Source organism: Aspergillus tubingensis, assembly GCF_013340325.1.
Source record: "Aspergillus tubingensis WU-2223L DNA, scaffold_9, whole genome shotgun sequence".
Taxonomy (NCBI): domain Eukaryota; kingdom Fungi; phylum Ascomycota; class Eurotiomycetes; order Eurotiales; family Aspergillaceae; genus Aspergillus; species Aspergillus tubingensis.
Window position 1 is genome coordinate 1667843 of NW_023336283.1, and position 27654 is coordinate 1695496.

Consider the following 27654-nt stretch of genomic DNA (forward strand, 5'->3'; position numbering starts at 1 on the left):
TCGTAATAGTGACTCCTTACACCCAACCTTGCAGTATATAATCATCAATAGTAGGGACTATGCAATCCCTCTAAAAATGCAACAATGCCTCGTATCGACAATTAGAACCAAGAAAGAAGAGTAAGGAAGGGAGAGAAGAGAGAGAGAAAGAGGCGACTCCAATCTCAAGTACTAAAAGGAGTTACAAGTATAATATGATATAACATCTTACTACTCATTAACCCTGGCACCCACCGAAAGTCAATTTTTCCCTCCAACCCCCCCTCATCATCACCCTATGCAGTCATACGCCTTCATAACTCTCATCTGTATTTCGGACCAGTCAAGTCGAAACCCCCGAAACAAGAAACACAATCCATGCATCCACGTCAGCACATAAGCAACAAGACAAAGAAAAAGACAAAGGAAAATGAATAGAGGGACCCCACATTCATAATCCCTGCTTTTCCGGGATACCCGTTGTCAAAAACGTCTTAAAGAAGTATAGTTACTATTGCTTTGACACTGGAAAGGTACTTACGACACCACCCACTCACTTACTTACCTTAGTAAGGCGGGTGGGAAATGAAAAGAAGGTGAAAGGAAGGGAAAGCTTTCCCCGCATTTGGGTTTATTGGAGAAGGAAGGAAGGAAGGAAAGTTAAGAACCGAGCGAGCCAATCGGTTGTGGTTGTTGTTGTGGTGGTTTGGTTGTTGCTCCTCGGTTCATCGAATGTGTCTCTGGGCCGAGGGAGTAACCAAAAAATGAGGAGAAGGAATAAAAAAAAGAGTAAGGAGGGAAACAGGTATGTTAGTTGTCAGTGAGAACAAGAGCGGGGGTGTGGTGTTCCTATTAGGGTAAGTATCTACACTCAATTGGAGGCACTTCTACCTCGGATGCTACTTCTACTCTTGGGAACAATGGAAGTACATGTAGTAAAACATCTTATGTGTGAGATCGAACTGATCACTATCACATCACATTGTTGTACTGTTAGGAAGAACGATAGGTGCTAGTACGTACTACTACTAGTTACCATCCTTGTGCTTGGCAAGGTGTGACAGGGATACCACGGAAAGGGAGAAAGAGGTCCGCGGCTATGTGCAGTGCGGTCAGATCTATAAATTAACTGGCTCATGCATGCAGACGTTGTGGAATGATGGAACTATATACCTGGTATTTATGAGACATACTGAGACAATTTACTGTGTACCTAGATTGATGCATGCTGGCTAGATGATGCTGACTGAAAACAAGGAAGAGGATTTGGAAGTGATGGGGCATCATCACTATACGAAAAGAGAGGGAGAACCAAGAAGAAAAATAGAAAATCGATTAAACCATCCCCCGCACACCCTATAAAAACAGCTATGAACACCCATTGTCACTTAAAATTGTCATTATGCCTCGTCACCATCCCCTCCCAGGCACGCCAACGTTGCCTTGAGCTCACTCACAATCTTCTCCTCCAGCCGACTTTGTGCTCCCGATGCTGCATCGACCGGCTTCTGGCGCGACAACTCCAGCTCCTTTTCACTCGTCGCAACGATCCGCGCCCGAAGATTCTGTTTCCGTTCCAGAAGTTCTTCAATATCCTCCTTCACTTGAGCTTTGTCCCACTTGAGCTCCTGGATCGACTGCGCATCAATGCCAAGGCTGGCTCCAGCTTCCCGGAATCGGGTCAGGATGTATGAGATAAGCGCCAGTGAGTACGCCTCGGAAACCATGCTCAGACTGATTCGGGAGGCCGACGCTGTCGTGCGACCGGCAGCAAAAGAGTCAGCAGCACGTTTGAGCTGGCCTTCGAACTGGTTGAGGAATGCCGCTACCTCGGGCGCAGTGCGAACGACATGGTAGAGAAGGTTCAGGCACAGAGGAAGGATGCCACCGGTCCAGATGGAATACAGGCGGGGCACAGGGTCAAAAGGCCCAAACCCTTTCGAATCGCGCAGGATGTTCGTGAGGCGGCAGGTGGAGAGCCGAGACAGAACCACCTCAACCGCCAAATGTTCCGCCAGCATAGGAATCGTAGACATCTTAACCAGGAGTGACATGCTGAGGTCGCCGTATACCGGATCGCCGGCCACAGCTAGCTGATCAGCCCACGAGAACAATGATGTCGCCAGTCTCGCGGTGTCATTGTCGGCCACATGGTAGACTATGTGCTCAAAGAGGCGGTCGACGTGCTTTACTTGGAGTGAGCTCTGCAGAATTGCGATCAGGATGGCGAAATCTTTTGGCGTGCACTTGTCTGGTTGATCATGTAGGTAGGTTGTCAAAGCCTTGAACCCTTGCGCCACAACCACCTTCACAATCTCAACGATAATTCCCAGGTCAGATGATACCTCTGGTTTCTTGGTAATTGTTTCAGGTGCTGTTCGAGAGGGTGAATCCAGATGGAATTGGAGAGCGAGGAAGAGGACATTAAGAAGGGATCGGTAATATTCCGTGTCATCGTTGATCAATGCGTCCTCGTAGGTGGCGCGGCGCGTGCGTAGAGCATCCCATACGATCTTGAGGAGACCAAAGACTTCGGCACCCTTGGCTCCAATCGCAACCAGTCGCTGGAGGAGAGCTTGGGCGAATTCTACCCGGGTTTGTTGTATCCTCTCAAAGATCGCTTCCTGCGGGACGCCTCGGGTGTTGGCTTCCAGGCAACTTTGCACAACAACGGCCATCGACTTCTGAACCTCACGGTCCGCCATGAAGTCCGCACAGTGTTCGACGGCGAAGAATTTCCAACTATGAAGAAGGCTCTGCGCAATCCCAACAATTAGAATAGTTTCGTTTATTGATTCGGTCAGTACTTACCACTTGCGCCTCGACCAAAGACAGGTTCAGATTGGCCCGCTGGAATTCTTCGGCGAATCCCTGGTTGCGACTTCCAGTCCACGCGAAATCATAAGAAAGGAGCTTTTTGCCGAGTTGGATGTCGTAGTAATAGTCTTGGCCGAGGTAGCGAGACTGCAAAGGTGTCCGCTTGAAGTCTACGAGCTTGCACCCGGGATACCTCATCTCGAAATTCTTCTTCAGATTGGCATGCAGCGAGGCATTATAACCGGACACATCAACCGCATCCTTGGAATACCAAGACACGAGCGGAATTAAAGTCTTGTAAAAGCCTCGGTCCTGCATCTCCTTGGCTGAGTGCAGATACACGGCGCAGATATCTGCCACGACAGCTGCGATACGGGTAGCAGAGATCTGTTCCTTGATAGTCAGGGACGATATTTTCAGTTTCGAGACGTAATTCACCAGGCTGGTGAAGAAAAGGGAATGTTTCTTCAATTCTGGTGTTGCCCATGGCCAGTTTTCCTGAGCATGGGAGACAAATTCCAGCAGCGCGACAGCCAGTTGAAGGTCAAGCTGCTCAATATGAGACAGCATATCAAGTGCTATCTTCAGGAACGGGGTACCCCTCATTGCTGCTCCCTTGTCTGTGTCAGTTTTCCTCAGCGACTGGCGTGGTGAGGTGCCCGTAAGGATGTAGACGGCCAGCCACTGTTGGCGCTTGCTGACAAGAGTTGTTAGCAAGTGCCATATACTCAAGCGCAGGTTGGAATCGCTGAGCGGCTTGTCAAACTGTGAAAGGACGTCGAGGAAAAGACATGCGGATTCCGCTCCCAGGTGACCGACCAAGGACGGCGGCTCATTTGCCGGGTCCAAAGCTGCGCCTGTTATGAGAACATTGAGCAGTGAAGCCACCGGGAGCCGATAGGCATCATCCAAAGCATACAGTTTGATCAGAGCGGGTGTAGCCTTGAACAGTTGGTCCTCCAGCAAGGATAGTGGCTGTTCAAGGAGCTGAGCCGCCTGTAGCAGCCTGATCGAGAGGTCCAAGGTCGCTAACACCTGTCTTTGCACAAAAATCATGTAGCGGAGATACAGCGTCGACGGTGTCTGAAGGCCATCGACAATAAGGCGAAGGATGGAATTGAAGGGTAAATCCGCGGCCGACTGCGGCCGTAAGACACTGAGAAGATAGGTTGCTGACGAAGAAAAGACGCCCGTGATCTTGGTGTCCAGCTTGGTAATTTCGTTCGTACCATAAGCGTAGTAGAGTATCCTCTCAAACACTGTTGCGAGTTTCGTGCTAATTTCAAGCTTCTGTTCCGGCACATTGAACCTCCAATTGCCATTGCTGTTGTAAACTTCCACCATCACCCGTACAAAGTTCAGAAGAGTTCCTCTCAGCATATGCGAGGGAACGCCCGCGGTGAAATCGGAAGGAAGAATGGCCTTCCCATTGGGACCGTTGGGGCTCCTTCTTAACACGGCCCGAGAAGCAGCGTCGTCAACAACTGCTTGGAACAGACGAACACAGCCCAGCAAGAAGGGATAGTCTCCCGATGTCACTTCTGTAGCTGAGATAATCGCAGTCAGGATGCCACCCTTACCATCAGAGCCCAGCAAGCTGCTGCGGGAAAGTAGGGGCCACACTCTGCCTGGCAGAACGTCGATGAGGACGCAAATGAATCGCAGACAGGCAATTGTAGTCTCCATCACAATATCAGATCCTGTTCTGGGTCCGATGTTGGGTAGATTGCGCTCAAAAATCTCGAAAACAAGCGAGATAATGTCGCTTTGGCGGGATAGCCCATCGCTCGCGATTTCCAAGATTCTCTTAGCACTTGAGCCATCGCCGCTTTGCACTTGCGAGTCCTTTGCTGCAAAGAGAAGATCGGCCAAAAGACCTATCGAATCGGCCACGGAATTTTCTCCATAACCTGCTGAAAAGCCTCCATTTTCATTCCATTCCTCTAGCCAGCTGCCGAGATAGCTCAGGCAGGAATACTGATGGTGCCACATGACCACCGCAGGCCTTGACTCGGAGACGACCTGACCAATTGCTGAAGACGGTATCTGCGAAGAGCCCGTAACAACCAGGGCGTTACTGGTTTCCTGATCAGTAAGCTGCCTTCGGGGAGATGTGCCGACCATGGGAAGTGACTGAACAAGGGTGACGAAATTTGCGTTCTCATCCTCGCGAATCGTTTCGTAGCCTTGGAATCCGTGGGGTACGACCTGCGTAAAGGAATCCATGTTCTCCAACTCTCCAAGTATAACTGGAAGGCCTTCCTCATTCACCAGATCTTTGCTGACCAATGCACGGCACAGCTGCAGGAAAGGCACTGTTTCATAGGGGAAGCGAGAACGCGCTATGCGGAAAATGTTGTCCATCAGAGCATCATCCTTAACGAAAACCGAACGAGGGTCGCTGATGGGGTTTAACGGGGCACCGTGAAACCACTGCGATTCTACCGGTGAGCCCTGGAGAACTGCCAGAGTGGACCCAACGATCTCGGGGGAATAGTCTAGGTACACCACGGTGGTCCGGATGAAATCTAGAAGCACGAGCTGAATCCATTGGCTTGTTAGAATGTCAGTGACTGCTGAGGTAGCTCCAACTTTCGTAGCCAGAACAAGGACGGTTTCAAACACCATATCCTTCATTGCATCTGAGCTTAGAAGAGTTATCGCCTCATCCGCTGTGCAGGTCGGAGTACGTGCGTTCTCGAGCAACTCTTCATACAAAGTGATCTCCGAGGCTTTGGATGGATTCGAATGAGGTGTATTCGATTGGAAAGAATCCACTGCACTGTGGAATTGCTCCAACTCTCGGCTTTCTCTGTCGCTGAGTGCAAGCTCCCTCATAGTATGCATTATCAGTCCCCAGGAAAACGCAGCTGGATTAGCAATTTTAGATTCTACACCAGCTGTCAAGAAGAGCTCGTTTATCTGGCCAATCTCTTCCTTTGAGAGGTAGTAAGGTGCCTCAGCCGACGGGCCTTTGTGTGAGGAATTGTTGATGATCGATGGGACCGACAATGACAGCTTCAGAAAAGCTAGTGTTGTCAAAGAGACGAAGCCTTGAAGTGGGACCAACAGCTCCAGAGGATTCTGACATGGCTTCTTGTAGTTAGCAACAAGATCATGCGGTAAACATGATAAGGCAGCACTCACGACTCGGAGCGGCTCTAGGAAATTGTAGTCAACCATCAGACGAAGCCAAGAAAGCAGAAGCTCCGCACCAGGAATTTCTCTAGACGCCTGGAGTTGCAGGAACAACATCTGTGTAATATGTACTACCTCCTCAACAAGGATAGTGGCCCATAATTCTTCGATTTCTTGGCTACTCTCGGTGGCGCCTAGCCAGCCACCACCGCTGTCCAACGAAGACAGCCGACTCCGCACAGCTTCGACGCAGCTCTTGTTGAACGTGCGCCAGCCTTCACCCTTGGACTTTCCATTGAATACTGTGTCACCTAGCTTGGACAGCTGCTGAGAGGGAAGGTCCGAAGAACGCTGGGAAGCCGGCTCTTGGTTATCTCTGAGATACAACGCAAGCAGCTTGCATGCCACTTTGACGACATGGCTTCTCTCCGATAGATATAAGCTGCGCAGCCGCAGGCGGCGGCTAGTTTCAGAAGAAAAATCGGAAGCCTCGTCAACATGGGCTGCTTTCTGATTGAAAATTTCGGCCAGGGCAGGTCCTGCGAGAGACACACGAAGATTGTCACCTCCCGCCGCGCTTTGCAAGCTAGTTGTTTCCTCGTCGGCAAAACGGTTGAGAAGGCGCGTGGCAGGTCGGGTTTGCCATTCTAATACTGTTAATCGGAGCGCGCTGATTTCATCAATACCCGCCTTCTCGCTCAACCACAGAGCATCTGCTTTGATCTCCTTCAAATCATACGAAGATTGCGCATTTGTCTCAACATTGATTGCGGCTGTCTTAGATTCAAAGTCGGATTTTGATTTGGTGGAAGGAGAAGGAAAACCGGTGAGGCAATTCGAGAGGATTTGGACGCTGTCGGGATGCGATAGGAAGGCATGGAGTCTTTCCACATCTTCGACGTTGCTATCGATCTTGCATATGTGAAGGAAGGCTCTCTTCCAGGACCTAAGATCGCATAGATAATCAGTGAATGCTCGTCAATTGGGAACAGACGAATGTAAAGCCCATACAGAAGCTGGACGTCCCCGGAGAAGCACTTGTCCAGGGACGGGAAATAGGCTTCCGGGACGGGAGCCATTGGCGAGACAATTATATCATTCTAGATGCTCGATGGGATGCGAAAAGGATGTGCTGCTCGCGAGGGTCCAAAGCGACAGAGACCCGGAGCAAAAGGGCAGGCAAGTTGAGAGTGTTAAGCAGAGAGCTCACAAGCTCAAAGGCGGGAACCCAAGAATATTATTCCAGGAGCGGGTTTGGCTGGAGGTCAACAATGACTGCCTATCTGGGTTTAGCCCAAGGCGGTGAGCTGAAGTTTTGCGCCGTTTGCTTACCAACCCCAATCCGGAAGGCGACACGATCCACCGAGGATCTGAGTCAGGCCGCAGCCACCGTCGATGTTTGCTCCGCCCTCACTTTACTCCGGCAGTTGACAGTTCAACTTCAAAAAGGTGAGTGTGTCTCTATGCGCCTTGCCCTGGCTGCTTTTTCCTTATCGCATTGCTCTTCGATTTCATCTAATTGAAGATCCTGTCCTGCGCAGATTTTCGTCATGGCGGACTCCGGACTCGTCGATCATTCCCCCCACCATCCCACCAAGGCCGCCCAACTGAGCACCGCATCGAATGTTATCTTGATTGATAACTACGACTCGTTTACTTGGAACGTCTACCAGTACTTAGTTCTCGAGGGTGCTACAGTCAATGTGTTTCGTAATGACCAGATCACTTTGGAGGAACTGATCGCCAAAAAGCCCACACAGCTGGTCATCAGTCCCGGTCCCGGTCACCCCGAGACTGACGCTGGTATCAGCAGTGCAGCCATTCAATATTTCAGCGGCAAGATTCCCATCTTCGGTGTATGCATGGGTCAGCAATGTATTATTACTTGCTTTGGTGGAAAAGTTGATGTCACCGGCGAGATTCTTCATGGCAAGACATCCCCGCTTAAACATGACGGCAAGGGCGCCTATGAAGGACTACCTGGCTCGCTCGCCGTCACTCGCTATCACTCTCTAGCTGGTACACATGCGACAATCCCCGACTGTCTGGAGGTGTCCTCTTCCGTTCAGTTGGCGGACGACAGTAACAAAGATGTCATAATGGGCGTGAGACACAAGAAGTTGGCCGTGGAGGGGGTTCAGTTCCACCCCGAAAGTATCCTCACTGAGTACGGCCGTATCATGTTCCGCAACTTCCTCAAACTTACTGCAGGCACCTGGGAAGGAAACGGGAAACATTTTGGTGAGCAGAGCAGCACTACCAAGGCCACCGTTCCCTCAAACCCTCCCCCGAAAACGGACAAGAAGTTGTCCATCCTCGAAAGGATCTACGACCATCGGAGAGCCGCTGTCGCCGTGCAAAAGACTATTCCCTCGCAACGGCCAGCCGACCTCCAGGCTGCCTATGACCTTAATCTGGCCCCTCCCCAGATCCCATTTCCGGCTCGTCTTAGACAATCGCCCTACCCACTGTCCCTTATGGCAGAGATCAAGCGTGCTTCTCCCTCTAAGGGTATGATAGCCGAAAATGCATGCGCGCCTGCTCAGGCCAGGCAATACGCGAAGGCCGGTGCCAGTGTCATCTCTGTGCTCACAGAGCCTGAATGGTTCAAAGGCAGCATTGACGACTTGCGTGCCGTTCGCCAAAGTCTGGAGGGCATGACGAACAGGCCTGCCATTCTGCGGAAGGAATTCGTTTTTGACGAATACCAGATCCTAGAGGCCCGTTTGGCCGGTGCCGACACCGTTTTGCTCATTGTGAAGATGCTTAGTGTTGAACTCCTCACTCGGTTGTATCACTACTCCCGTAGCCTTGGCATGGAGCCTTTGGTTGAAGTGAACACACCCGAAGAGATGAAGATTGCGGTCGACCTTGGAGCCGAGGTTATTGGTGTCAACAACAGGGACCTCACAAGCTTCGAGGTTGATCTCGGCACTACTAGCCGGCTCATGGATCAGGTGCCCAGCAGCACCATCGTGTGTGCTCTCAGTGGGATCTCCGGGCCGAAGGATGTGGAGGCTTACAAGAAGGAGGGTGTCAAAGCTATTCTAGTAGGAGAAGCCCTGATGCGGGCAGCAGACACGGCTGCTTTCATTGCTGAGCTTCTTGGAGGCAGCTCACAAACCGTTTCCAGCGAGTCCCGGAGATCGCCGTTGGTAAAGATCTGCGGTACTCGATCTGAAGAAGCTGCACGAGCAGCGATCGAGGCTGGAGCAGACCTAATTGGAATCATCATGGTGCAAGGGCGAACGCGATGCGTCCCCGATGACGTGGCGCTCCGCATATCCCAAGTGGTCAGGTCCACCCCGAAACCTGCTAGTCAAGCTCTTCACACATCTCAAGAACCTCCCGCTGCGACATCTGTGGAGTACTTTGATCACTCAGCCAAAATTTTGCGTCATCCTAGCCGGGCGCTTCTCGTGGGCGTCTTTCAGAACCAGCCCCTTGATTATATATTGAGTCAGCAACAAAAATTGGGACTTGATGTCGTGCAACTTCACGGATCTGAGCCGCTTGAATGGGCCAAGTTGATCCCAGTGCCTGTCATCCGCAAGTTTGGACTTGACGAGCCTGCGATCGCCCGCAGGGCTTACCACTCCCTACCGTTACTGGATTCTGGCGTTGGGGGAACTGGTGAGTTGCTGGACCAGTCCCGCGTTCAGAATGTCCTCGATAAGGACTGTGGTTTGCGCGTTATTTTGGCGGGTGGTTTAGATCCTACCAATGTTGCTGGCATTGTCCAGAAGCTTGGCGAATCTGGCCGCAAGGTCGTTGGCGTAGATGTCAGTTCTGGCGTAGAGTCAGACGGCGCTCAGGATCTTAACAAAATTCGCGCATTTGTGCAGGCCGTGAGGGGACTCTAGCTTGGGATCGTCTCTATATATCCCCAATCATGGGATTACCAGGCATCATTGGTCTTTTCATTTGATTTTCTTTGAGTTTTATTACCTTTCACTTTGTTGATACCTTTCGGATCTACCATAGCCATGATGCCAAGCAATGACACGGCCACTTCAGATATCCTACACTCTTGCCAGCTTACAGTAGCCTCACTATTCAGTGACAAGATAAACCTCATTTTTCTCTTCTTAGTGTTCGTTCATTCGGCCATGATCGAATAGTATCGTAATAGTAGTACTACTTATCATATTCTTCCCCGAGCTTTCTACTTACTATATACCTTTAAGATCCCTTATATTCACTCAACGCACCCTTGATACAGTCAGCTGAAGAGACTCTGCCTCAGCGGTTACATCAGACTCCACCGGAATACCACCTCTCCATATTCCCTTCAGAATGGGCAAGACCTTCAAAAACATACATGCCGCCTCATTTGGCAAATTCGATGGAAATTCGGACAAAATACCCCAGTGGATACGGGCCAACGGAGGCCAATATTCCAAGGATATCAGCACAGACATCACTCATTTAATCACCACCAAAGAAGCGTTCAAGGATAATGTTGAAGCAGGTAGGTACTTTCAACTTATTGGATTCAAGTCATGCATGTATTTCTGACAGCGAAACCGAATGATAGTTCGGGAAGCTAAACGACTACGAACTATAAAAATAGTCTCCTATGACTGGCTGGAAGACTCTCTTTTATCTAAGAATCGGAGACCGAAGCCTGAGACGGAGTATCTTCTTGCGAATATACTCAAAAGCGAGAAAAAGAAGAGAGGAAACGAGAAAGAGAAAATAAGGAAGAGGGAGAAAGAAAGGCCTAGGAGAAAAGGTACGTTTGCTCTTTAGCTCTTGGGGCAAGTTGTTGATTGTTGGGGTGGAGTCCAACCGACGAGGTGAAGTCGAACGGACTTGACTAGATGATATAAGTTTTTGGTGACTGATATGATGCTACTAGGTAATCTGAAGAATCAGGATCCTTTTGGTAGGAAGAGAAAGGGCGTGAAGGCCGGGACTGCGGTTTGTATGTTATCGTCTATCTTGCTCCTGCGTATTACGAAGGCTGATTCAGGCTGGTGATGTAGCGAGGTATCACATCTATACGGATGAAGAAGCGAGGGTGACGTACAATGCTACGCTTGTCCGGTTGATGCAGGGCAAAAGCTGTAAGGAGAGACATGTGGTCAGGGTGAGTTAGTCATAATGCTGTGGAGTCGCGATCGTTTATATCTCTCCAGGCAGATGAGGTATATGTATCAGGAGAAGGGCTGATTGAGAAACTGTATGTAGGTATACGAGTCTAATAAAGAACCTCATGTCTACGCTACACATCTCGAGTACAGCCGTATTGGCAAGCAGCAGAGCCAACTCCTGACACCGCTGAAAGCAGATCGTGACTTCGCGGTGACGGCGTTCAAGGAGACTTTCAAGAACAAAACAGGTAAGGAGTGGGAAGAGCGGCTGGATGATGTCTTACCAGAGGGTAAGAGAGATACTGTTGGCAAGTTACTGCCTCCTCACCAGCATTGGTTCTACTACGAGGATCGGGCTGGACTGTTGTCAAATTTCCTTCGGGGAGTTGATGCACCCGACGGCGATGACATGGTGACTGTTAAGCAAGATTATCAAGATGCATCATTGCAGGGCATTGAGCACAAGTCGGCACAGGATGGGAATGGCGAGAGGCCGGGCAGTGACGAGCCGATAATCGTATACGATTTGACTGGTCCGGACATAGAGATTCTGAGCTGTCCGCGAGATAAATATATCCGGTCGGCTAGCCCTAATCGATACTGAGGCTGAACCTTCAATTTATTCGGCCGTATACTAGATTTTCAATCTGTTACCTCTGTTACCACTGCGATCATACTTCAACGGCTACATGATTTCTAGGTAGAAAGGAGAGAAGTAATGGAAAAATTTCTTTCAGATGGGTATACAATAGCGATCAGATATGCCAAATGTAAATGCCGCCCCTTTGAGCTCCTTCCTGAACACCTCATGCGCCGAATCAAGACTTTTCTTTTTGCCTTCGTAAATGATTATACACAGCCAACTGAAAGCCACAGGTGTCCTCAAGACTAAAACTGGCTCACAGATAATCCTTCTTCTTGCTCGTCCTGGTGTACTGGGTAAGAGCCCATTCAACATCACCACTAGAACCTTTCTCCAAGGTTCCACCGCGGATCTCGAACAGTCGCATGGTCATACGAGGACCAACTTCCGCCAGCTCAACATCCCGATATCCGGTCTTGACGAACACGTGATGACGGACCTCAATGTTGTCTTCCTTGTTCACGAAGCTGACGACACGGTTTCCAACCTTGCCGGTCTCACGCGGGGGGAACAGATGCTTCAGAATCTGAACCACACGAAGACCCAACTTGGTCTTGAAACCTTCGAAGATGAGGTGAGGGTAGCTCTCCGACACAGTTCCGCGAGCAGCATTGGGGATATCCGCACGGAGAACAACGTTATGCAGGGAGAAGCTAGCGGTCGGCCCATGGGGAAGGTGGGAGATCGTCATCGCAGTGGGCGTACCACGGTGTTCGTGCACGAGAATCATGTCGGTCAGCGCGGCGGCGGTTGCGCTTGAAACCAAGTCCGGAAGAACGAGGTTACCACGGTTCAAGCGAATGGAGGTTGGAAGAAGCAGACGGACCTCCTTAGCGAATGTGCCCAGACGGACAGAAGGGGAGCGAGAGGTTGTCACGATAGGACGGGGGTCGGCGATGCCGGAGGTGAGGGCATATTCATCATCGAGATCGACGTCGCCATCCTTGTTCTGGTTATCCGGGGTGATGGATTCATCGTACTTGAAATCTTCGCGCAGCGATTTGTCTTCAGCGATGGAGGGGTCGAGGGGTTTTCCGGAGGCCAGCGACGCCTTCAGCTGGGCTCGCTTTTCAGCAATGGAGGCATCGCGGAGAGTGAGAGCTCTCCGGTACAGATAATCGCGACGCTCACGGGCTTGACGACGCTGAAGAATCAGTAGTTAGCGATAAGAGGTCTGGAACCACGGAGGATAGCTATTTTTAAAATTCCAAGCAGCGACATACCAACATCGTGTGTGTATATAATGAAGAATGATTGAGTAGATCAGAATGGGGTCTGGAACGCAAAAGGCGGGCAACTTTTTTTCTTGCGGCAACTGCCGGTCTGGTCCGCCTTGGCCACCGGAGTTGTGTGGGATTTGGCGGCAACGACTCCGAATGCCTTGGCCTGAGCCGATCGCAAATCATCCACCATCCGGTCCTGTGGATTGTCCATCATTCCCTGCCTTTCCAGGACACGCCCCAATTCACTTGCGTCAAGCTCTTCAGTGGCGGCAGGGCTCTGTGACTTGAATGTAAGGCATCTTTTTCACCAGTTGGCTCTATGAATTCCCACGGACAAAAGTGAACCTGACTGGATTCCAGTTCTAATCTCATATACAGTTGCCCCTCTGCTGTGGCACACTGGTGACCTCCGATAAAGAAAACACAACATCTCCTGCCTCTGTCCTCGGACAGTCACGGCTGTTTCGTCCTCCACGCTCTTTACATCTTTCAAATCGCCTCGCGTGACATTTCAGACTCGTGTATGACCGCATAATCTTCGGTGTCCTGGGCGTCTTTCGCTTTCGCTTCCGCAGATTTCGCTCTTTCTGTCTTGATCTGGGTAGCGATATTGGGGTTTAAGCATCGGATTTTCTTTTTCTTTCTCCTACATCATTATGGCTGCACTTGGCGATGACAGAATTCCGCCGGAGATGGACGACGCAGCTTCCCAGTTCCGCCCGCGGAGACATGACGATGACGATGAGGCTTCCGGAGACGACGATGTAGAGAGCACAACTAGTGCTCAGGCAGCCGACAACAAGCATCATCAGGGTCACTTTGAGGAGGAGAAGGAACTCCCGCCACATGCTTGCGCGTGAGTTTATCGTAGCGTTTGCTCTGTTATATCTTCACTGACTTGGAGCTCCTCTACAGGTATTGCGGCATTCATAACCCGAGCAGCGTAGTCAAGTGCCTGGCCTGCAGCAAGTGGTTTTGCAGCGCCCGTGGTAACACTTCGTCCTCCCATATTGTCAATCACCTCGTTCGGGCACGCCACAAGGAAGTTCAGTTGCATCCGGCCTCGTCGCTTGGAGATACGATATTGGAATGCTACAATTGCGGAACTAAGAACGTTTTCCTTCTTGGATTCATCCCAGCCAAGTCTGACACGGTTGTCGTGTTGCTATGCCGTCAGCCATGCGCCGCTATGCCATCTTCCAAAGATATGAACTGGGACACTTCGCGCTGGCAACCATTGATTGAAGACCGTTCCTTCTTGCCATGGCTGGTTGCTGCCCCGTCCGACCAGGAGCAGCTCCGCGCTCGCCACCTGAGTCCGCAGTTGATTGCTAAGCTGGAAGAGATGTGGAAGGAAAATTCTCAAGCGACTTTCTCGGATTTGGAGAAGGCCACGGCTGTGGACGATGAGCCAGCACCCGTGCTTCTGCGTTATGATGATGCCTTCCAGTATCAGAACATCTTTGGGCCTCTGGTCAAGATTGAGGCCGACTATGACCGCAAATTAAAGGAATCTCAGTCGCAGGATGGACTGATCGTACGCTGGGACCTTGGTCTTAACAACAAGCATCTGGCTAGCTTCATTTTGCCTAAGCTTGAACTTGGCGATGTTAAACTGGCTGTGGGAGATGAAATGCGCCTCAAGTATACCGGTGAACTGCGGCCCAAGTGGGAAGGAGTTGGATATGTCATCAAGATTCCGAACAATCAGTCTGATGAGGTGACGATCGAGTTGCGAGCAAAGGGTGATCATAAGTCTGTGCCTACGGAGTGCACGCACAATTTCACGGCCGACTACGTCTGGAAGTCTACATCTTTCGATCGTATGCAGCTGGCCATGAAGACATTTGCCGTGGATGAGATGAGTGTCTCCGGTTACATCTTCCATCGCCTTCTCGGACACGAAGTCGCCGCCGCGCCAATGAAGACCCAAATGCCGAAGAAGTTCAGCGTTCCGGGACTTCCTGAACTTAACGGTAGTCAGATCAACGCTGTGAAGAGCGTGCTGCAGAGACCTTTGAGTTTGATTCAGGGACCTCCGGGAACGGGAAAGACTGTCACCTCTGCTACGATCATCTACCACCTTGCGAAGATCAACGGTGGTCAGGTATTGGTGTGCGCCCCCTCGAACGTTGCGGTTGACCAACTTTGCGAGCGTATCCACCGAACAGGTCTGAAGACTGTACGTGTGACAGCTAAATCACGAGAGGATGTTGAATCGCCGGTTGGCTTCTTGTCCTTGCATGAGCAAGTCCGCATCAACGATACCAACATCGAACTCATCAAGCTCAATCAGCTCAAGGCCGAGCTTGGAGAATTGTCCAGTCAAGATGAGAAGCGACTGAAACAACTAACTCGCTCAGCGGAGCGCGAGATCCTGAATAACGCTGACGTTATCTGCTGTACTTGCGTTGGTGCTGGTGATCCTCGTCTGGCGAAGCTCAAGTTCCGTACCGTCTTGATTGACGAATCGACCCAGTCGGCTGAGCCAGAGTGTATGATTCCCTTGGTCCTTGGATGCAAGCAAGTCGTCCTTGTTGGAGATCACCAACAGCTGGGACCTGTTATCATGAACAAGAAGGCAGCTAAGGCAGGTCTGAACCAGTCACTCTTTGAACGTCTCGTCATTCTTGGCTGCTCCCCTATCCGTCTGAACGTTCAGTACCGTATGCACCCATGCCTGTCGGAGTTCCCGTCGAACATGTTTTATGAAGGTTCTCTACAAAACGGTATCTCTTCGTTTGAGCGTCTCCGCCGTGATGTCGACTTCCCCTGGCCCATTGCCGATAACCCTATGATGTTCTGGTCGAATCTGGGTAATGAGGAGATTTCGGCCTCCGGAACCTCTTACCTTAACCGCACTGAAGCGACGAACGTGGAGAAAATTGTCACCCGCTTCTTCAAAGCTGGAGTTCAGCCCCAGGATATTGGTATCATCACTCCTTATGAGGGTCAGCGCAGCTACATTGTTAGCTCCATGCAAGCTAATGGCACCTTCAAGAAGGAACACTACAAGGAGATTGAAGTGGCCTCAGTCGATGCCTTCCAGGGTCGTGAGAAGGACTTCATTATCCTCTCTTGTGTTCGTTCCAACGACCACCAGGGCATTGGTTTCTTAAGTGACCCTCGCCGTCTCAACGTCGCTCTCACTCGTGCCAAGTATGGCTTGGCCATTCTTGGAAACCCTAAGGTCTTGTCGAAGCATCCTCTGTGGAACTGTCTCCTGCAGCATTTCAAGGAAAGGCACTGTCTGGTTGAGGGACCCTTGTCTAACCTGCAAGAGTCTTTGATCCAGTTCAGCCGACCCAAGCAGGCATACCGGGGTCCTCAACGCTTCCAGATGGCGTACAACCATGCCTCTAACGTTACGAGCGGGTTGATGAATGGAAGAAACGGTCACCGCAATGACTTCCATGACACCGGCTCGGTGGTTGGTTACATCCCCGATGATGTCTCTTCCGTCCACTCCTCTGCCCTGGGTGGGGTTGGCATTCCTTCTGGGTATCCTCCCATGTTCCAAAACTTCGCAGACTCGTGGCCCGCTCTTCCCGGAGCCCGTCGGGCCAATGGTAACCGAATGAAGGGAGCACCTAGCATTGCCGGAGAATCTGTGGCGGCCACCGAGTCTGATGTTACTGGAAGCATCATTGATGGGAAGAGCGTCGACCAAGGCGGTGTCAGCCTTGCTGGCTTGAGCATCAACGATATGGGCAAGCAGCCTAGTCTCAGTCAGTCTGATCGGCTGAAGCGCTACGTGGAATCCGGAGGCCGGGAGCCTTACAAGCCCGGCGTTCCCGATAACGGCAGCATTTTCGGCGGAAGCTCTGCTAGCATTCGTGTCACTCGTGGTGTGCCAGGCCACATTCATGACGACGATGATACGCGCAGTGTTTCGACGGCATTTGCCAGTCAGGTTGGGGGCAACTATGATTGATTGGGAAGCACTCGTACCCTTTTCGGTTTAGAGCGGGCCCAGTAGCTTGCAGCCTTTCCCGAAGCTCGGGGGGCAATCGTCCATCGAGTCATCAGGTTACTCCAACTGAATTGATTCCTGGGATTCTGCTCGACGTCATCCATGTCACCGTTAGGCGTGAGACATCTGTAAGATTCAGGGAAGCGTTGGCGAGAGCCACCCCTCAACCATCTGGTGGGAAATGAGGCATTCCTCGGATTCTTTCGCATTGCTTTTATCCATATGGAAAGATGCCAGTTTACAGGAGCTACGTACGGTTACGTGTCATCTAGACAAGTGACTCTCCCGTCAGATGACAACATAGAACGCTCTGCGACATGGCATGCAACGGCAGCGACTATTCCGTGTACATGGCCCATTATCGATATGGTTTGTCGCCATCGACTATTTCCATAGGGAAAAGAGTCAGTGGTATGTCAAGGCAATCTTTCTGGCTTACGGCTGCACTCGGGTTCGACTTGATTCGAGGAAGCTGGTGAGTCCTAGCATTCTCGCGGACAGCTGGAAGAGGGTGGCTCATCACCGATGATGCTACACATTTCTATTTGTTGCCAATCCTGGTTTACCCGATACTATTTTAAAATCCTATGACTGCCTATTTTCTGTTTCGTTCTTCTTGCCCAATTCCTGTTTCCATCGTTTTCGCGTGTTTGTGGCACTGCTATGGCTAAGCAGTAATTCTCTCTGAATCTCGGCAACTGGGACGAGGAGGATATTTTCCCGAACACTGCCTGCCCATTGTGTCTCTTTACGCGTATGTCTCGGATTTCGAGAGTCATGGCAATGCCGATTGTCGACTCGAATGAGCCGTTTAGTCCCGCATCTCAATCCAACTACTGTCGTTCATTCACCACACCGCCTCGTAGCTTCACCATGATACGTCTCAGTATGCGAGCAAAGATAACGATCGTCTGCAGGATGAGTAGGCATCCGCATATCTCGCATCCTTAGCAGCTGTCCGGTAGTTATTTGTAAACTGATGACGGCGGATACGGCCGCCGGTTCCACCTTCGCAGAATGATCCGCACGTTCGATAGAAGACTCCGCCACGATCTTGTTGTAAATAACCGAGAGTAACCTGCATTGATCCTTCATCTAGTGGTCCTGTCAGGAGCAGCACACGCGAATTAGAGCCAGCTACCTGCAGGCGATGCATTTAGGCACTACTCATTCCACTGAAGGAAGACCTCTAAGCCACACGCGCATCCCATCATCCACGGAGACACCGGCCGTCTCGTGTGTGGAGAAGAAGGAATGAGGATAGGAGGGGGGTAACAAGATCACTGAAGGATGCTTTAACTACTGGTCCATGCAGATCTCTCTCGGAGTGACAAGGATGGTCTTGCATACATCGTGGCGGGCGCTGCGCCACTGGCTGGGGAAGATCCGTCCTCTCACAAAAGGGGAATCGGTAACCCTTCCCCCACTCAGACGTCTCTGATGATGCTATTTTTGAGAATGAAGATGCCTACGACGATCTGATATCGAAGGATTTGGTTTCCTGACAATCACCCCCATTAAGAAGTTGATTAAGTTTACTTTTTTTGTGGTTTGCGATTGTGGCCGTGCTTTGCAGGCAACAACATCAACAATAACCAACACCAACTAACAATTAACAGCCATGTCAAACAGACTTAGTTTGAGGAAAATGCACGCCGGCTAACTAGGTTAGTGAGTTACGTTTGCTGGCAATCTAAATGAGGCAGGGAGCGATTCGCCCTGTCCAGGCATAGCATAGTTTTTGGGCGTAAATTGTCGCCTATGCAAGGGATGGGCGGCAGAGATATCTTGACGTTGACACGGGAAGGGCGATTGTTACGGACAGGGATCAAGAGTGAGGATGAGAGAAAGATCTATCTATTCGATCAAAACTATATGCAGCTTAAGCATTACTACTGGTTAGTATGTATGAATCTCTTGCCTGTCAGACGTGGGAAGATCCCGTCTGAGTGGATCAGGGTTGGCATACATTGTTACAAACAACCTTGTCAGTAAGTAAGCAGTAGAACTATTCTTTTGTCTTTCCTATTTCAGTTTTGCTTTTTTTCACATTAGCGTGAAAGGCAAGTCAAGCGTCTCAGCTTTTTTTTTTTCTAATTTTTTTTTCTTCTCTCATTATTGCCTCGTGTTGGGGGTTTGGTTTTCCGAGGATTCCATTTGCCTTGGGCTCAGAGCGCTTAAGCGGGTTCTTTGCCTGACGGAACGCCGGGCATGGGATTGGGCAAGAACCGCTGTCGGAGTTATGCTGGTTGCTGGGTACCTAAGGTACCTATCACCTTACTACGTAGATACCTCACACCTCTTTTCTCCTCCATCTGCCACGCAGGAGTGATAGGGAGTATACTATGCTCTAATTTGTGATGTATGGAAATACAATAGAAACTCGAAGAATATATATAGAAAAAAAAAAAAAAAAAACCCAAAACACAGCAACAGCCGGCATGTCCGAGTTGGTTTGTAAGGCAGATCCCATGACTCCCGAGACGCCACAGAAAATTGACCGAAACCGGCAATGTGGCTGGGGGTGAAAAAGGCAGACCACGTGCTGGAGGGCCCTGATTGGCAGGCAGCAATGAGGCATGCAACCCGACTGGGGTGGGAATTGTGGCGGATGGCCTTGTCGAAGCTGAGCAAAGAAATTAGGGAAAGAACGAGAGAGAGCCGACCTCTGGTAGATCCTAGTAATAACACAGGAAGGAGTTACTGTAAGTTATCTTGGTTGCCTGCCTAGCATGACTCACTAGTCGCAGCCTAAAGACCCTTTAGATAGTTTTTGCCATCCATGCCGCAGTCAATCCATCGTGATTCGGCGCCCATCAAGGCTTGACTGATACATACAAAACACAAATCCGGCGTAGTTGTCTCCGATCACACCACGTGTGCAGGCATGATACTTGAGTAAATCCTTACAAGAGTCTTAATCTGGGTTATTTAAAAAATAAATTAGACGAGTGTTGCTGTTGCTGTTGCTGTTGGATTCTACCATGCACCAAGTAACTGGGATTATTAATGCCGTATAAGTACGAAGTACTAACCAAAGATTCAACTACTTATCTCTCTTGCCTTTCTCCCTCTTCATTATTGAAACAAGATACATTGCTCCTTCCCCAACGGACACCAACTTCGACCTTCCCTTTTCAATCGAGTGGCGGATCCGCCAAGACATTACCCAACTGGCCAACAACTGTTGTCACGTGCGCGTGTCGCTAGATGCCTTGTTTTCCGTCCTGAAAAATTTGGCAATCCGTCCTTCCGAACTGAGCAAACAACCATCCATCGCCCAGTGCCACCCGACGCGCATTGAGCTCGACAACCAAGCTAATATCAACACCCTCTTTCTCCCATCTTTTCAACCGCTGCACTTGACCTTACTTCATCTTTACCACCGTCTACCTATCTTCTATTCTCCGCCTCGTTTTCCGAACGCCACCAGGGCCAACCCCCTTCGCAATTGACGGCGGGGTTGTAGCTACGCTATGGGTGACGGCTCTGATTATCCTAGTCCACGAAGTGAAGGTCCCGGTGGACCTACCTCTGTTCTCGTCACTGTCCAAGACTCGCTTTCTCCAGCTCCCAAGATGAACGACCAGCTGTCTCCGAACTTCATGGAAGGGACGCGCCCGCGACTGTCGGTGAGAAGAGCGCGGGATCCGCCCAAGAACACTGCCGGTCAAATCTACTGCGACCATCCCGAGTGCCAGCACTCGCCCCCAACATTTCGCCGTCCGTGCGAATGGAAGTAAGTTTTTCTCCCTCATGATGGTGATGATGATTAAGAAAAGACAAATCTACAAAATCCCCGATTCAAGGAAAAAGCTAACCATTTGCCACTTCACAGCAAACACATGGACAAACACGACCGCCCGTACAAGTGCATGGAACCCGGCTGCGACAAGATTCAAGGTTTTACATACTCTGGCGGTCTGCTGAGGCATCAGCGCGAGGTGCATAAGAAGAACATCAATGCCAAGAAACCCTTGATGTGTCCGTACGCCGACTGCAATCGCAGCACAGGGAACGGATTTACGCGTCAAGAAAACCTGAAGGAGCACCTTCGCCGCCGCCACATGCACACTGAGAACGGACATGCGTCCGAGCTGCCCATCGCCCCGTCGCCCGATCTGGATGGCACCACGTCTCTTGCGACGGCATCCGCAGCCTTGAAGAGGAAACGCGAATCTCTCGGAGATGATCCGGCCACCCTCGAGCTTCCCGAGGAGGAAGAGAACGGGGTGGATCTTCGCAATGAACTGAAGAGGCTGCGTCGTGAGGTCCAAGAGAAGGATCGCCGACTGGAGGAGTTGGAACGCATCGTGGCTGGACTACAGCAGGCTATTCCTCAGACCGCGACGTCACAGGGCTAGCTGGATGCACTGGATCAAGACTTCAACGTGGTATTGATTTGATCGCTCTTTCTCTTTCTTATCATTTGTTGCGTTTCCCTGTTTTCGTGCTACTTTGGCTCTTTCCCTTTCGCTTTCCCTTCTTCCCCGCTTCTTACTTTTTTTGGTTCAGAGTCATTTCACTTCATTTTCATGGTTTGTTGTATGAAATTTGCATTCTAAGGGCGTTCAAACTATGCAAATTACGGGGCCTTGGTTGTTTTCGCGGATCTGTCTACAACATCTACGGGTGGTTCATATGGGTCGGTCTACATCTCGGAACGCATGGATAAAGATCAGGCAGCTCTGAAGATGATGGCGTTTGCTCGAGGTCGTTGATACAGACCAGGTGGTGTTTTTTTTTTCTTATTGTGATTTATCCTTATGGTTCCTAACCCCCCTTTCATCTCCTTCCCTACATTTTTTTTTATCTCTCTCTATTTCCTCATTACTTATTATTCCCTGAAATATACCCAGGCGTTTTTCACCCCGTTTCTTTTGTTGTTGCCTTTTGACCTTTTCCATAATCTTGTCTCTCTTCACTTGTGCCTTCAAAATCCTCCGATGCAAACGTAGCTGTCGATCCTGGGGATGCGTAGTCCCTCCACCACGTCAGTGGGGTGAAATCATAAAAGATGTCTGTCATCTAACTACCTATCTAATCATTTATTTGTCTTCGTGACAAGCTGGATGCCGCCAAGGGGCTCCTTTCGTATCGAAAATTGTAATAATGACTGGCACGTACATCCCTGGTCACATACTAGTAGTCGAGTACTTAGTAGTCCTCGGGGTCTGCATCGTTCATGATCTCCTCTGTCTAGACTAGGCAGGCAGGCAGGCAGGCAAGCAGGCAAGCAGGCAAGCAGGCCTCTGTTGGCCTTGCATCCAAGGCTACCAGCCTCACTCGCCACTCCCTCACTATCTTTCATCCTTCCCATCATCCATCCCACTTCCGACTCCATGATTACCAAGCAAATCACCACAACAAGGCTAGTAAGCACTCAATTACTCACCATGTATCATACTATAGTATGACACATACCTCACGTATCATCCTTCCTTCCTTCCTTCCTTTCTTCCTTCCTTTCTTCCTTCCTTTCTTCCTTCTCACCACCTACCTAGTGACCAGCCAACTAGCCATGTACAGCAGTAGTCCGGGTAACAAGCAAGCCCCATAGTTAGTCTCACTTGGTAGTCAGTCGTCGTCGTCACCCACTCACTTCCTCTTCCCCCCTTACATAGTACATAAGGTCCAGCCAGCTCAACGTGGCTCCCTACCAGGAAGGACACAGACACTACCCGGTCTAGATTACTGCGCGTGACTCTTTCCGTGACTCACACTTCTGGCGTCTCGGTAGTAAGCACTCACTTTCGGTAGATATCTACTGCTGGACTGGCTTGTTTGCTGGGTAGTTGGCTGGGTGCTTATCTGATATGACTCAGGGGTGGTAGCTCGGATTTCATGTGCTTGTTGATTTGTTGGGTGGTTGGTTGGTCGGTTGTTATGTTAGCCTTGTAGGCGAGGGTAGTATGTCTGAACCTGATGGGTAGGTTGTTGGAGCTAGCTGGTAGGGATCTACTTCGGTTGTGGTGAGGGTATAGATTGCTTACTGGTGATTGGCTGTATGCATGCCCTGGATATACTCCATCGGGTCGATGGAGTATGAGATGTGTTGCGGTGTTGGTGCTGGGTGACAAGTGTACACCTAGCTTCTTTTGAGGATCCACAGCCGTAGAATGAGGCAGATGTGTTGTGGAGAGGGGTAGGAGAATTGATGGCTTATGAATGTTGCGCCGTGTTCGGCGGATACTATGTACTGTTATGGGTAGGCGCCGTGGTAGCGCTTAGGGATCCTGAGGCGGTATCTGTTGGGACTAAACAGGGTAACGCTTAGTGGTGGAGAGGAGAAGGGCGTGGTAAGGAAAAGGCAATGTATTAGGATGCATCGATCGCATGTGATAACGATGCTGAGAAGGAGGTTGATATTCGAAGGTTGAATGCCTTGTGGTGTAGGCAGCATCCACAGTAAGTCAGCTGAGCCATGTGTTGGGTAATTTATTGCTGCTTTGTATTCCCTAAATCTGAACCATATTATATCAATTAGTCAGTGTGGCCGAGTGGTTAAGGCGATAGACTAGAAATCTATTGGGTTCGCCCGCACAGGTTCGAGTCCTGTCGCTGACGTTTTTTGCTTTCTTCAAATTCGGTTGGGGAATCGAACCGTTCAGTATTCTCCACCACATCATTCTTTTTCCCTTTCTTTTTTTCTCTCCACGCTCTTATGAATGGGTGTACCAAGGTGATCGCTGGATTGACTGTTTTGAGATGTCAGACCTCTGTTATAGACGAGATATAGCTGCATTGCTGTCCAGTCTTTGCGAAAGGGATCTCTGGCTGTCATAAACCCCTGTCATTGACTCTCCATTTGGAGACAGATCTCCTCGTCAGCGTCATGGTAAGTATTACATCGAGCAGTTCTGGCTGCGACATAGAAGATGGTATCTTGTAATGTGCAAAGTGCATATGGATCGTGTTGCTGGCATTCAGCTATGATCGGGGCAGTTTGCTGGTCGTAGGTAGGAATGAGGGCGCTAATACAGGTTCGTCTCATGTCGAATCCATCAACAATTATGGCAACGTTCCTGATAAGTCTATTTGTATGTGTTGCCTTGTGCTAGCCAGCTTTGAATCGTACCAAGCTTGCACTGGATACTTCCATGGCCTCTGGCTTGAGTACACCTTTCATGCGTGCTGACCCTACATACATGACCAGCTGCAAGACACACAGTATGCAGTGTATGTTTTTGTGAAGCTGCTAGCTCATTTGGCTTCCATGTTGTTGTATTCGCGATATAGGCATGCTCACGAGGTCAAGCGCAGGACTTATCTTCTAAAGCTCAAAGTTAGAACAGATTGACCAGTATACTACAAGTCACTATAACTCACAGCTCAGCACGAATTAGATGGAAGCTTGGTCGACTCTCTTAGAACCCTGGGTCGGAAGTTCGGCTATGGCGACCTCGTAGGTCGCTGGGCTGTGAGGTCAACAGTACGGGAGCTCGGCTGGTGAATAACAATGAGCTAGACATCAGGCCCACGGTAAATTGAAGTAACTGTGAGATCAATCTGATATGATCTGGCAGACCAATGAGGACCCTCAGCTGGGCGAGATGTTAGAACAATCGCGAAAATCCACTTCTCGCTTCTGTCCAATGGGGACGTGTCGAAGAGACTCGTTAGAAACTTTGCATTCACCTCATCATGATGTCTATACGCGTCTTGTGTTGCCTGTGACGATGTGTTTGCATGTTATGTGTGACTCCTGGCCGTGCTAGTGGAGGCTGGTATGGCACGGTCGTCTCGGGCTGCGGTTTGATGCCTGTTCTATAGGTGAAAAACAAGATATAGAAAGCTCTGGATGGTAGCTTCAAAATGCCGAATGTCTCTATTTCAGAAGCTAGCTAATGATATAGGTGGAAGAACGAGCGCAAGATGTGGAAGATCCTCCGCTGGCATCCCTCCCTGGTCGGGAAGGTGCAAGTGTTGCCCACGTCAAACTACCGGAAGCAGCTTTTCGTGCGTTCCTGACGTATGTATCTACTTCTGGTTTTTGGTGGCACTGTTACCCTACAGCTCGAGGGGTTGACATATTGTTGACTTGGTGGCGAGTGCGACAAACAAAACCTATGGATCATCCGTTCCTCGGAGATCTATTAGCTCGCTGCGAATTCGACCGTCTCGTTTTGGTATACATATTAAGTAGGTTACCTTACACCTATTGCTCTATTACAGGCCATTGAACTGATTTATAGGAATTGCATCATCTATAGGGCTGGCAAAACAGAATACAATACCCTGGCTTTACAAGGGCAGATATCTGAGGGAATTTGAAATCATATTCAGGCCTACGATGGTCGGCATCCATGCCATATGCGCGGTGGAGAGGCACGATAGTGCTCAAGCAGTATTTACTTAAGTGGAGTAGCCCATAGTCTGTTGGCTCGAGGCATATAAGACTGCACTCAACCTCTGGGGCTTCGATCCACTCCCTACAACCCGGCAGAGTTTGGAGTGTATTGTCCCAAGGTCACACGCAATAATGTACACATGTTCGAGCCGAATTCCCCAGCATTAACATGCTTGCCCCAGGTTACCAAGGGAATTCAGAAGAAACTCCCCCATGAAAGGACTCTTTAGTTCTGCACACAAGTCAAGGCTGGCAATGAAACGAGTCAGCACAGAAGAACTGTTTGATCTGGCATGCTGCATTCGATCGGTACGGTCTCCCCTAGTGTGTATGAGTTGGGGCACTACTTGCTGGAAGAATGGGTACCGGGCATTCTGCTTGAATGGCAAAAGAATGACTCGGCATTGTTGTGCCGGCAGATACAGATCTGAATCGAGACATCATGATAGGAACAAAAAGAAAAAGAACAAAAAAGAAACGTCAGCGACAGGACTCGAACCTGTGCGGGCGAACCCAATAGATTTCTAGTCTATCGCCTTAACCACTCGGCCACACTGACTGTTGCTTGTTCTGGAGGCCGTTATTACGGTACATAGTTGAGGTCGAGCTATATGTGCCCATATGCCTCCAGGTCGCACGTCTTGGACTTGCATGCTATAGTTCCTAGCACTACCAAGCGCAATATGAGCGTCCTCAGAGGCAGGATTGGGGCCATTCACCGAGTCTAGTGTATGTTTTTCCGAGGCAGCATTGACTGACAGTGGCAGTCGTGAATAATTAATGCAATTCTCCGGCAGGTATCGAGGCGTCTATATGTAAAAGAACTTTGTCAGTATGCCGAAGTGGCAGTCCTGGCTGTGCAGTGTGTCTATTACCCGCTGGATCCACTCCCACAAGAAGTGGCTGGGTAAGGGAAAAGGGAACCAAAAAAAGAAAACAAAAAGATCGTCAGCGACAGGACTCGAACCTGTGCGGGCGAACCCAATAGATTTCTAGTCTATCGCCTTAACCACTCGGCCACACTGACTTCTGATGCTGTTTTGCTCAAGTTTCTGGCGTTATGTGAGGAATGAAACTCTTGGGGGTAGCCTCCCAAATCTCTAAATCCGATGGGCTATGATCGATGGTGCGGGTGTACAAAGTGAAGGTTGTACTAGACCACGATATTTATGATCATCAAAAGCTTTGGACCAAGTGGCATTGAATTCCACTGGGCAACTTCAGTGGCCTCAATTCCAGCTTGAATGGGAATGTGCTACTACTCTACTACATCGGGTCATGTTCGGGATCGTTTTAAGAGGGTTTCTGATGCACGGTCAGAATATATATATGGACAACACCTTCCAATGAAATGTCCCGCAAATGGCTCCCGCTGAAATGATGATACGACAATGAACATATTACTAGTAGCGGCAGCAGTACCACCCACAATTGGATTTAAACAACGGAGCAGCCCGTGGCCATGTCGCACACAAGAATCTTGAATCCAGAACAACCCCAGGAGACCCACCAAGTGACAACCTCGTGGTGGTACTAGAGCGCTCTAGTTGAAATCCAGCTACTGTAGATCAGTTCCAGACCAGTCTGTCATATCAGTAGAATCAAACCCAGTATCCTCAATGTTCGCTGGGGCAAGTAGTCGGCTAGAAGGCGCCGACCGTGAAGCAAAACGGGTAATACTAGTCATATCTTCCGTGCTCAAGCAAGAGCCCGGTCGTGTAGTATATCTCATGTCGATTGCACAGCAATTTCCTTATCACCGGCGACCTAACAGGTTCCCCAATCGCAAAGTGCATAAGGTTACTATCGACCCACAGGTCATCACCACCCTTCCAACACCCAGGCCCCTTATGGATGATACGGGAACATAAGGCAGCAAAGGAAGAGTGTACTAGGTACATCAAACCTCAAAGAAGAGCCAAGAAATCGACCAGTCGGAGACAACCATGTGGTTACAGTACCAAACGAGTTGACAGCCGGCTAAAGCGTCGCTATCTCTGGCATAGGGGTACGTTAAGAAGCAACAAACGCCGGACGAGTCGGGAATAAACCACGGTGGAGTGAACCAAGGATGAACCTGTCGGAGAGCTATGCCCCTTCTGGCAAGCTGGTAATATCCGAAAATACGAGACTATGAGCAAAGAAAATGCACTGTCATCGGAAGCCTACAAAGGAATAAGAAAGAAACCCATATGACAATGAATAAGAGTGAAAGAGAAACAAGACAAACACATGCCGAGATGGCCCACAATGGTTGGAATAGACTCTCCCCCCCCTCCCCTAATGACTAGACCCAATTCACTTGAACTTGACCCAGTCCCGCTTTATAAGGGACGGTCTCCTCCCTCTCCCCGACTCACTCCACAACTTCAAGTTTTTGTCTCCGTGGAAAACTCCAAGAAGAAATTGGTTTCCAATCACTGAAATTGGGCTGT

General features: G+C 49.9%; 6 protein-coding genes and 3 non-coding genes across 9 annotated transcripts; 5 read left to right on the plus strand and 4 right to left on the minus strand.

Annotated features, from left to right (window-relative positions):
* Positions 1–1379: 1379 nt before the first annotated feature.
* AtWU_08625 (nucleoporin) lies at positions 1380–7013 on the minus strand (the record flags this gene model as incomplete). Its single annotated transcript, XM_035503733.1, has 4 exons — positions 1380–2735; positions 2791–5889; positions 5944–6880; positions 6946–7013. The coding sequence occupies 4 exons, from the start codon at positions 7011–7013 to the stop codon at positions 1380–1382; spliced, it is 5460 nt and encodes a 1819-aa protein (XP_035359626.1).
* Positions 7014–7484: 471 nt separating this feature from the next.
* Positions 7485–9797, plus strand: AtWU_08626 (bifunctional anthranilate synthase/indole-3-glycerol-phosphate synthase; the record flags this gene model as incomplete). The annotated part of the gene is made up of 1 exon (XM_035503734.1): positions 7485–9797. One exon carries the CDS (start codon positions 7485–7487, stop codon positions 9795–9797), a length of 2313 nt encoding a protein of 770 aa, XP_035359627.1.
* A 433-nt stretch (positions 9798–10230) lies between these two features.
* Positions 10231–11634, plus strand: AtWU_08627 (BRCT domain protein; the record flags this gene model as incomplete). The annotated part of the gene is made up of 5 exons (XM_035503735.1): positions 10231–10405; positions 10472–10669; positions 10796–10861; positions 10923–11026; positions 11128–11634. 5 exons carry the CDS (start codon positions 10231–10233, stop codon positions 11632–11634), a joined length of 1050 nt encoding a protein of 349 aa, XP_035359628.1.
* Positions 11635–11929: 295 nt separating this feature from the next.
* Positions 11930–12902, minus strand: AtWU_08628 (snoRNA-binding rRNA-processing protein IMP4; the record flags this gene model as incomplete). The annotated part of the gene is made up of 2 exons (XM_035503736.1): positions 11930–12817; positions 12897–12902. 2 exons carry the CDS (start codon positions 12900–12902, stop codon positions 11930–11932), a joined length of 894 nt encoding a protein of 297 aa, XP_035359629.1.
* Positions 12903–13552: 650 nt separating this feature from the next.
* Positions 13553–16830, plus strand: AtWU_08629 (putative regulator of nonsense transcripts; the record flags this gene model as incomplete). Its single annotated transcript, XM_035503737.1, has 2 exons — positions 13553–13752; positions 13812–16830. 2 exons carry the CDS (start codon positions 13553–13555, stop codon positions 16828–16830), a joined length of 3219 nt encoding a protein of 1072 aa, XP_035359630.1.
* A 3515-nt stretch (positions 16831–20345) lies between these two features.
* Positions 20346–21233, plus strand: AtWU_08630 (putative C2H2 transcription factor; the record flags this gene model as incomplete). The annotated part of the gene is made up of 2 exons (XM_035503738.1): positions 20346–20608; positions 20708–21233. 2 exons carry the CDS (start codon positions 20346–20348, stop codon positions 21231–21233), a joined length of 789 nt encoding a protein of 262 aa, XP_035359631.1.
* Positions 21234–23355: 2122 nt separating this feature from the next.
* On the plus strand, positions 23356–23436 carry AtWU_t226. Its single transcript has one exon. It is a non-coding gene; the product is annotated as a tRNA-Ser (tRNA).
* A 2261-nt stretch (positions 23437–25697) lies between these two features.
* AtWU_t227 lies at positions 25698–25778 on the minus strand. The gene has a single exon. It is a non-coding gene; the product is annotated as a tRNA-Ser (tRNA).
* A 387-nt stretch (positions 25779–26165) lies between these two features.
* AtWU_t228 lies at positions 26166–26246 on the minus strand. Its single transcript has one exon. It is a non-coding gene; the product is annotated as a tRNA-Ser (tRNA).
* Positions 26247–27654: the final 1408 nt, after the last annotated feature.